At 45.1% G+C, this 10,795-nt stretch overlaps 1 protein-coding gene across 5 annotated transcripts in view; it reads left to right on the top strand.

Moving 5' to 3' along the window:
* Positions 1–10,795, top strand: part of LOC103623907 (brain-specific angiogenesis inhibitor 1-like) — a 164,553-nt gene that overhangs the window by 134,689 nt on the left and 19,069 nt on the right. For 4 of the 5 annotated variants that reach the window (XM_017746666.1, XM_017746664.1, XM_017746668.1 and 1 more), the window contains 4 exons: positions 2,228–2,392; positions 4,224–4,388; positions 7,895–8,068; positions 9,862–10,026. In XM_017746666.1, the coding sequence (XP_017602155.1) occupies positions 2,228–2,392; positions 4,224–4,388; positions 7,895–8,068; positions 9,862–10,026 (669 nt within the window). The remainder of the gene's footprint in view (positions 1–2,227; positions 2,393–4,223; positions 4,389–7,894; positions 8,069–9,861; positions 10,027–10,795) is intronic. The other variant, XM_017746665.1, reaches the window with a different exon arrangement.

Raw genomic sequence — 10,795 nt, 5'->3', positions numbered from 1 at the left:
GCAGGAATGGTTGGGATCTGTGGGCCAAAGAGGGATCTTCTGGAGTCTGGGGCTCTGTGAATGGCAAATGCTGAAGTGATGGTACCATAAAAGTAATTTGCTGGTGGTGAGCTTGGAGCATGGCAGGGCTCTGGGTCTGACAGAGCTGGCTGAGTTTCTTACTGGAAAGGCAGGAAAATTGCCATGGAAATGCAGATTTCTCTCTACCAGGAGATCTAATTCTTGTGAAACAGGATATGGGACTGATGTTTTCCTGAAGCCCCAAAGCCTCAAAACACACAAATGTCTCCTACACGTCCCAGGGAAAGACCAGCAGTCCATAACTTCCATCTAACTGGGACCAGCTGGGGAGGTTAATGAAGCAAAATGGTTTTGAGCAACTTTGGCTTAATGAACAACAGCAGTTACATCTCATGACAATTACTGCAATGGCACAGATGAGGTACGGAAAGATTGATCCTCACCACCTCTTCCTGTGTCCAGACAATAAATGAAGGCGTGAAAGTCTGTGCATTTTACAGCAAGGGCAGGTATGCCTCTACGCTTTTCCCCCTCAACACATATTAATTCAACAAACTCCAATCGGAGCTGTATTTTTAATTCCCAGCTGCTGGAATGACAGGAGACATTCAAGGCAGATGTGCTGAAAAGCATGACACAAACCAAACAACACAGATAACTACCAAAAGTCCTGAAGAGCAGATTGATGGGAGCCACAGATGCTTGAAATCCTGCATGAAATTTCATTGCATGTGGAAAACACTAGTAAATATATAAAAATAAATAAATAAATATACCACCTCCAGGAAAAAGCCAGACATGCACAGTTTTAGGCAATATTGGGAAATTTGGTGGTCCCCACCACAGTGCCTGCTCTGATATTTTCATGCAGCTGGTTTATAACCCTCGCTGAGATCTCCAGCTGCAGAGTCTCTTTCCTGCTCCATGTTGCAGCTGGGCAATTTCATATGGCATCCTCTGCCCAGCTTTTTTTGGGAATGGGGTGGTGGTGTGGGATAGCACATCCAAGTGCTGGCTGCCAGGCTGGATGACCCTTGGCATCGTATTTACCTATTCCACCCAGTGCCATGATACTTCTTACCACCCACAGTCTGACAAGTGCATCTGTTTGGGGTGAGACACGGGGCAGTCTGAGGTTTTAAAGAATTTGTCACAAGAAGGAGTTGCCCCTCTGTTATGCTGGCGCTTATTTTTTGCCATATGCCTCTGTTCTATACATACCAAGTGTAACATTCCAGGTTTATTATGTGTAATTGTTAGCAACCCATGAAAAATCTGGAAACCCAAACAATGCATGCCTTAATTAAGTGGAACATAGCCAGATTTTTATTTTCATGTGGGGAAGAAAAGCATTTTTTCAAGGGGTAGAATATTGCCTATGAAAACGAATGGAAAATCATCCTTTCCTTGCTCATTTCCCACTTAGGGTGACTTATTTGGAGGTTGTGGCTGCTGGAACAGCCCCAGCTGGGATATTAGTGACAAAGGGAATACATCTCAGTGCTTTTCACTCCCATCAATGGGATATTTTTAGCTGCTTTTCCAATGCTGCCCCATCACATAAGCAGTTGATAGATTGTGTGATGATGCTCTGGAAGAGTCAGCCTTGTTCTGTGTCACATGCTCACAGCAGATCTCCACAGGTAAAGGAGATACTGAGAAAACTTTGTGGGATTTCATCAGCTGACCCTTCTTAGGCACCATCACCTTCTACTTTGTCAGCTCCTCCTCTGCCAATCTGCCTTGGCAGGTGGTGTGAGAAGGCAAAAGAAAGGGTTGAATCCTTAAAACTGAACAATTTATGGATGCATTTATCTGTCTAAACCTTGTTAGTACAGTCTCTGTGAGGAGGTGCCGTATCCCATCTCATAAGGTTCTGGAGTGGCTACACCACCTTCAGTGGTGGAGTTTGCTCTTCCCAGTGCCCTGATGCTTCCACAGCATCCTTCCGATATTTTTTTCGTATGCGTGTGTATATTACAGCTCTACAGAGCACCCAAAAAAAACTCTTTAGCCCATTCTCAGCTCTCACATTTTCTCCCCAATGCCCTCACACCCTCCCACCCATCTTGTCACCCCACCTGTAGGACACATTGCAGCCTCACAGATCTCACAGCTGGCCAAGCGTAACTTGGAAATTTCATCCCTGAAGATCCCTGGAGATCCAAGGATGCCACATCCTCACCTTCTGCTCCAACCCCCACAGGTGACCCTGCAGCAGAGGAGTGGTCCCCATGGAGTGTGTGCTCAACCACCTGCGGGGAGGGCTGGCAGACCAGGACCAGGTTCTGCGTTTCGTCTTCCTACAGCACCCAGTGCAGCGGCCCTCTCCGGGAGCAGAGGCAGTGCAACAACTCTGCCGTGTGCCCAGGTATTGGTGGGCAGCAGGGGCGGGACATTGGCCGCCTGTGGTATCTCCACTGGGATATTTCTGGAAGGGCCTGTCATGGGCTGCCCAGAGAATTTGTGGCTGCCCATCCCTGGAAGTGTCCAAGACCATCTTGGATGGGGCTTGGAGCAACCTGGTCTAGTGGAAAGCAGTTGGAATTAGATGACCTTTCAGTTCCCTTCCATTCCAAACCATTCTGGGATTCTGTAATTCTTGCAATGAGATGGTTTTTGTTCCTTGTTCCTTCTCTTTATGCCTTAAGGCCTCATACAGAAACTCTTGCTAGACCAAGCACCACGAGATGGGCACCTGCTTTGTATGGTGTGGACAATTCCATACCGTCTAAAGTCCATGAAATCAGTACGCCTGCAGGCAGGTGCCCTTTGGGGTGTTTCCAGGTTGGGAATAATTTTGATGAAAAAGGACATTCTGGGGAGCCTGGAGCCTACAAGAAAGATGGAGAGGGATTTTTTACAAGAGCGTGGAATGACAAGATAAAGGAGAATGGCTTCAAACTGAATGAAAGTAGGTTTAGAGTGGATATTAGGAAAAAATCTTTCTCTGTGAGGGTGGGGAGGCCCTGGCACAGGCTGCCCAGAGAAGCTGTGGCTGCCCCATCCCTGGAAGTGTCCAAGGCCAGGTTGGACAGGGTTTGGAGCAACCTGGGATAGTGGAAGGTGTCCCTGCCCGTGGCAGGAACTAAATGATATTTGAGGTCCCTTCCAACCTAAACTATTCCTTGTTTCTATGATTATTTTGAAGAGTTATGCTGTTAAACTTGGTGTATTATTCATTTCTCCTGATGAGCAATAACATTGTTCAGAAAAAATTCTATGATGGTGAAATCACCATCTGTGGAGAAATCACCATCCATGTTCTTTCCTGTATTTCCTCTTCTGCTTATCTCTTATCATTCAAGATGCCTGGTGAGAATTAGTTTTGAACCCCCTTTCCTGACACTGGGCATCAGTCACTGTTAGCAACTGATGAAGGACTGGAAAAGTCCCTGGCTTTTTTGGGTTTCTTCTTTTCCTAAACAATTACTGATTTGTTGTTAGCTTCTCTGGTAAAACTGGAAGGGATGAAGTCCCTTAAGAGAGATCAGTGCATTCTTATAACATTTGGTCTCTGGAGATTACAGTGACTACAATTCCATAAATAACTTATCTCGATTAGATTAGATTAATAGATTAATAGATTAATATAGATTAGAAGGCTAATTAGGTTAGATTAAAATCGATTAGATGTCTAATTCCAGGAGCTACCAGAGATGGCTTGAGCAATCTTGGAGGATATTGCCCATTCCATTTTACTCTTTGGAGTCTCCCTAGCTTTGCCTCTGAGGTGTCACTGACCTATGAGAGTAATCAGTAGACAGACTACATCTTTCCTGAAAGCCTTAAAATATTGTAGTCTTTGAGGATTCAATGAGAAAATGTTGGGAGGGAGAGAAAAAAGGGCAAGAAGCAATAAAATGATGGTGATGATGCTTCCCTAAGGGTAGTGGGGTTTTATTTCTTTCTAGCTAAATCCATTTTTTACTTAAAAAATGCCATGTTGGCTCAAAATCTGAAAAATTAAGGTCAGCTAGAAGTACATTGTGGTTTATTTCAAAGACTGGAAAGCAGCAGGCACTTGGTGTCAATATCAAAGCATAAAAATTACTTGATGTTCCTCTTGCACATTTTGGGTTGTTCTCCAACTTCCCACACACTGCTCGTTCCGGGTGGGAAGAAGCTGTGCCCTGTGGGCTCCCTCACTTCCTCAGACCTCCTCTGAAAAAGAAAAATCACTTCTTCTGCTTCCCTTGCAGTGCATGGCACCTGGGACGAGTGGTCTCCATGGAGCCTGTGCTCTTCCACTTGTGGGAGAGGCTACAGGGATCGGACCCGCACCTGCAAACCCCCCCAGTTTGGTGGGAACCCCTGCGAGGGCCCGGAGAAGCAAACCAAGTTCTGCAACATCGCTCTCTGCCCAGGTAGGGACAGTGACAGATCTGAAACCTCCCCTCCAGCAGGTCTCCCCAGCTCAGATGCCCTTAAGGCCCATAGATGACTCCAACGAAATTCAGAACTACCGCAAGGAGGATCCTGAGGAAAGGACTCAGTGAAGAAGCAACCCAGAGGTGCTTTCTGGGGTTGTTCAGCTCAGAGATGTCTCAGGTCCAGGTTTGCCCTGTGTGATCTCTTGCAGAGGGCACCTTACATGGGTTGGACCTGGCTATCACTGATATTTCCAAGACCATCTTAAGGTTCTCACCTGCTCTCCCCATTGAATGGTTTAAAGTTATTTTGCCTGACTGGGTTCATTATGCTGGAATTAATTAATAGTTTTACTTGTCTGTGCATTAATTCAATATATATGCAAGTTTTCTCTGTGGCTGATCCTGATCTGGGTGGTGAGATGGACTAAGAGACTCCTGACAGCCTTCCATGCCAAATTTAATACTTTTCAGTACTTCCAAATGCCTCTCCTTGATTTTGCTTTGAAACATCAGAAAGAACCTCAAGATGGAATTACTTTTACCACCTGGAAATCCACTTATGCTCCAGAGGCTTCTTTCCTCTGACAGGCCCTGGGTTAATTGGCCCCCTTAACTTAACTCTGGGTGTCCTGGGGAACACAATCTGTACACAAGGGAGCTCCCCAAAACTCCCTCCCTATCCCTGGATAAAGTCAACTGACATTTTTCCAGCTTAATGAGAATCATTATGAGACATTAATATGTCCCCGGAGGAGGAGAGGGATTGTGGGAGGGATGAGAACTTTGTGAAAACAGTGAGAAGCCTCCTGGCATTTCCCATCGAGTTTTCACTCCAAGTAACTATCCTTGGATATTTGGCCACTATCCAGAAGACGCTACTTGGAATAAGAACCTCCCAGACACCAAATTGACTCTGTCATAAAAAGACAAATTTAAGAAGTCAGAGCTGGCATTGCTTGGGTAATAAAGCATACCCTGAGTTAACATTGATCCATAATTAATTTAAATACAAATAAATGCACGACCGAAACAGTGGTGAAAAAGACAAGCAGCCCAACTGCAAGGCTTCAGCTCCAATTAGTGCCACAAAGGCAATCAGCAGCTTGGCAGCACCAAATGAGAGCAGCGTTGGGGGAACCATTGAAGCACAACAATGGGTGTTTGACACCCCAGACACTCCGAGTGTTCATTACCACCCTGCTCCGAGGATTTATCACTACAGCTGATAAAAATGCTCTGCTGCAGGGACAACAGCGCCTTTGTTCCTCAGGAGCTGTGGGTGCCGCAGGCTGAGCCCCAAGTCCTTGGAAGAGGAAAAAGGAGGAAGACAATGCCTGTCTCCTCACGGGCTCCACCAGAAAATGAACATTTTTGATAAACCCCACTATGGTGTAATCGTGGCACCAAACTGTCCTTGGCTGTGGCTGTGATGGGAACCCTCAGCATCTCGACCATGAGACATCTTTGCATCAGTGCAAGTGGCTGGAGGGAAAACACAGCCACCTTTGTTTCTCCTTTTTTCAAAACATTTCTGAAATTACAGCCTGTGAATAAATACAAGGAAATTACCTGTTCTAAATTCCTCAACAAACAACCAAATTATGGATTTGGATGTTTCATTTTCCTACCTCCAAATGACTGCACTTCTGATAAGTTGCCAGTCACCAGCAGCAGGGAGGGTGTTGAAAAAATTCAACTTTTTTTGGGTAAATGCAGTTTTTTGGGTAAATGTCAAATTTAATGTGGGAAATGCAATTGTACTTTTCCAACACATGGGAATGTTAATGAAGGATGGATGCCATCATTATTAGGAAGAAATTCTTCCCTGTGAAGGTGGTGGGGCCCTGGCACAGGATGCCCAGAGAAGTTGTGAATACATCCCTAGAAGTGTTCCAGGCCAGGTTGGACAGGGCTTGGAGAAACCTGGGATAGTGCAAGTGTCCCTGCCCATGACAGGGAATTAGAATTAAATGATCTTTACCTTTGCAACCCAAACCACCCTGTGATTCCATGATTTTATGATCAGTTCATGGAAACTTAACAGCATAACCTTCAGTCAGAAAAGCCACGCTAATTTGTACCTGATAGCATTTACTTGGCAGAGTTTTGGATCATTTCCAGAAAACAACCACCTGTCAAACACCACGTTTTTCATTTCCCCTCTTTGGGACTGATAGGCACTGGCACAAAGCCATGAATTTATGCACAATAAAACCATAAACTTTTGGATTGTTAAAAACATGCACCTTTTGGAGGTACCCTTATACCTTCCTGATTTTGCACACCTTGTGATCCCCTTTGAGTTAACAGTTGCTCATTTCGATGTTTTTAACATTTTTTTTTACAGCGTTTGTAAACAAAAAGCTGCTCAACTGCAATGGGGATTACACAGGACTGATCAATTCCTTGCAGATTACATGGGGAACCAGTTGGCATTTATTTTTCTTGGACAGACAAACAAAGGCAAAAAAAAAAAAAAGGTTGCAATGTGATTTGAGCCAGAATTCAGACTTTTCAGGGACTCAGGTTGTTTTTCCCAAGTGAGATCTAGCACCTAATTCGATCTAAACAGAGCATGATGACCACTGTTAATGAGAAAAATGCTCCAGGAAGAGCAGACTGGGTGATGGATCTGTTGATCAGGGACCAATTAGGGTGTAACTGCCACACTTGGGATTGCCTCAGTCCATACCATGATAAAAGATGTATTCCTATTTCTCTCCAACCCTGTTCCTATCATAACCTCCCTTGTCCCTTTTTCCTCTACTTAATTATCAAAGACACTGCTGGGTAGAAACATCTCCAGCCTGTCAGAGTTAATTCAGCTGTGAGAGAAGTACATTGACCACACACACTCACCCTGCTCCTGGTCTTCTGTTGGAGCACACCTTTGCTCCCACATTTCCCAGCCCGTTTTTTTTTGCAGGAATGGTGGATTCCTGTTAATAACACTGTGATTCGAGTTTCTGGGTCTGCTTTAATGAAAAACAGAGCATTTGCACGCTTGAGAAAATACACGCTCCGCAGATTCATGCACTGCTTTGCTGAAAAATGGGTTCCTTAAAAAAGTGCTGATGGCCCCAAATGGGAAATGTCACGGTAATGTACTGATCCCTTCAAAGTGTTCAGTGAGAGCATGAGCCACGTCCTCTGGTGTGATGTTATGTTGTGTTTAGCAATGTTATTAGTTTGGACTTTCATGTTGGAATGTGCAATATCAGTAATTTCAACTTTTATGGTGTTATGTAGAGTGTGGAACATAAAAACTGAAATGTTACTGCACTTGCATCCTGTGGGACTGTCGGAGGCTGCAGAGGATCCCAAAAATCCCTGTTGCTACTGCTGTCCAAACTTTTTTTGATGCTCTGTCCCCTCTCTCAAGCTCTGTGACTCCTTGTCCTTCCCACCTTAGTCCCTGGTAGGCAAAGGCCAGAGGCTCTCGCCACGTGGCTCCTTCCAGAGGGAAAGATTTTCACATTCCGCTCGTTTTCTTTCTTTGGGCCACTCAGTGGACGGCAACTGGAACGAGTGGTCGAGCTGGAGCTCATGCTCCGCTTCCTGCTCCAACGGGACCCAGCAGCGGACGCGGGAGTGCAACGGGCCCTCCTACGGCGGAGCCGAGTGCCAGGGACACTGGGTGGAGACCCGGGACTGCTTCCTGCGCCAGTGCCCAGGTTGGTGACCAATGACTTTTTCTTTCTCTTGGGCCAACTTCCCCTGCAGTCCCAGTAAAATGTTTCTTTGGGGAAGACTTGCGCCCTTTTCGGCACAGTAAAAAGGAGGTTTGGATCATTCCAACAGACCATGCCAGCCAAAATCCAGCACTGGCAAAGTCAGTCTGGGTCAAGAGACCCCAGAGAGGTGAGTGATTGCCCACGGGGAACGTGTCTTTCTAACCTTAGATTTCAGCTTTCCAGCATAAGCTTAAAAAAATCCCAAGAAAATATCAATGAAACCCTTCCCTTGCCTCCACAGAGCTTCAGCTTCCCTCCTCTTTTTGTTTTGTTCCTCTCCTCCTGCCATTTCAACGTTCCCAGTTATATCTGAAGCAAACAGGGAATCCTCCACTGTATCTCAGCTTTAAACCTCAGGCACAACAAATCCTTTTTCATGTCTGTGTAAGACTTGTCACTTACTTTACTCATCTATGACTTAAAATAATAATAAAGACAGAAAATAATAGTAATAACAACAGTAATAATAATAGTAGTAGTAATAATAATAATAATAATAATAATAATAATTCCTACTGGAATTCATCCTGGTCTACCTATTTCCTCAGGGAATCCCTTTACTCTCTGGTAGCACCATTATCTGCAGTATTTAACACAGGTATTGGATTTTCCTACATGGTCTCGAGTAGGTTTTGATGTTTTGGGTATCTCATTTCTTCTTTGCAACTTATGGAGATCTTCTAAGACAAAAAGGGGCTTCAGAACTCTTTTTCAGATGACCACGTCCCACTGATTTCAGAGTTGTCTGTCAAAGCAACTCAGGTCATACCTTCCACTGCACAAAATGTCACTAAATAAAGCACCGTAATCTGGTGCTGCCCCTTTTCTTCGGTAATTTTTGTCAACTTCATGGAGAAGATGTGGATCTCCCACCATCCCAAAAGGAATTATTCAACCCAAGATGATGTGGTAACTCAGAATTAAAGCCCAAATAGTAAAGAGCAGACTTAGGCCTTGCCCTAGTTCTGTCACCGAGTAGTTGTGGTACAGCAGAGGTACAGCAGGCTTGTTGTGAGGGCTAATCAACATTTTTATGGTGCTTTGATAAATGCAATTGCTAACGTAAAAGAAGCAGCATTTTGATAAATGTCATTGTTAATGTAAAAGAAGTCACATTTCCACTGAATCTGGAAAGATGTTGGGAGAAGACACAATGGAATGAGACAACATCCCAAACCTCTCTCCAAGGTACATGAGCATCAGTGCAATGCAAACAGCTGGAGAGAGGTTTATTTGATGTTTCTTCATGGTTTTTTTGCCCAAGGGCTCTGCTAGTCTCTCTAAATCCCTGAGCCAGACCTTCTCTGGGAAGGGCTATTTTCACACATGCATTGTACATCCCAAACAAACTCCAGATATGGAATTGGCCTGGCAGATGCGGCTGCCAGGTTGAATCTCAGCCCATGGGAAGAGTGTTCAGGAGCACAACCCCAAAATCTCAGCCCGAGAAAAGAGATAGGGCTGCTTTTGCAGAGCATGGAGGTGCTGAGAAAAAACACGAAAACACCCTTGGACTATTAAAGGACTGATGGGATGGGAATGGGGACACTCTGATTTAATGTCAGTTGAAGATCAAACAAAGATCCAAGGCAGGAGACCTCCCTTCCTACCAAACCCTGCCCTACTCACCCTTTGTTCCTCTGCTCGCCTTGGGACCTTGACTCCTTCTGTTGCAGATGATGTTTGGGCCCTAACAGGCTGTTTCTCTCCTCTTTTTTTTCTTTTGTTTCCAGTGGATGGGAAGTGGCAGGCCTGGGGAGTGTGGGGCAGCTGCACCGCCACGTGTGGAGGTGGCACTCAGAGACGTGACCGGGTGTGCTATGGCCCCTTCTTCGGTGGAGAGACTTGCCAGGGTCCCAAGGAGGAGTACAAGCAGTGCAATGACAGAAAGTGTCCTGGTATGTACCTCAGAGCCCTCGTGCTTTCCTTTGAATGAGGGGGATTTTGGATTTTTGGATTTGGGGAATGGTTCCCATGTCCTGTGTCAGAGATGTGAATGCCACAAAAGGTTATAATCTAATAAAATCCTACCCATGACCCACAAGATACAGGGTCTTGATTTAACTGTTGCAGAATCCAGTGCAACTGTGCTGGTTTCAGTAAATATTTGATGAATCCCACCAGTCTTGCCTTGGTGGTTTTCATGTTTTCATTGCCATAGAGTTACAGGAGGAAAAGAGAAACTGTTTGGTAGCAAAAACTGATATCAGTCTCAAGTCCATGAGTAGAGGATGCTGCAGTGGTTTCCCATCCTTTACCTCTGGAAATCAGAAAAAAAAAAAAGCTGTGTCTGCATCTGTCAGAGCTTTACCCAAATCTCACCCTCCTTTTGCAGAGTGCAAAAGCTGAATGGAGAGTGAGTGAGCTGTAGGGCAGATGAAAACCTGGGTTTGGATGTGAAAAATAAGCAGGAGCAAACACTTCCAAGTGGGAATGCATCTGTCTGCCTCTCAGACTACAGAGACACAAAAATAAAGGCCTGTGCACCATTTTTGCTTTCTTCCTCAGTCTGAGTTGAAGGGCCCGGTGAAAATGCTGGTGGGGAATCAATCTGTGATGTTGGCAGTCAGATCGCATCGATCGTAACAGGCCATGAGCTTTGACTGAAAGGGTAAATAATTGTCAGAGCAGCTCAGTGAGAGACAGGAGAGATTCTCATGGCAGCAT

The sequence above is a fragment of the Corvus brachyrhynchos genome, unplaced genomic scaffold (genome assembly GCF_000691975.1).
Source record: "Corvus brachyrhynchos isolate BGI_N302 unplaced genomic scaffold, ASM69197v1 scaffold89, whole genome shotgun sequence".
NCBI classification, from domain to species: domain Eukaryota; kingdom Metazoa; phylum Chordata; class Aves; order Passeriformes; family Corvidae; genus Corvus; species Corvus brachyrhynchos.
Note: the sequence above shows the minus strand (reverse complement) of the source record. Positions and strands in the feature narration are given on the sequence as shown.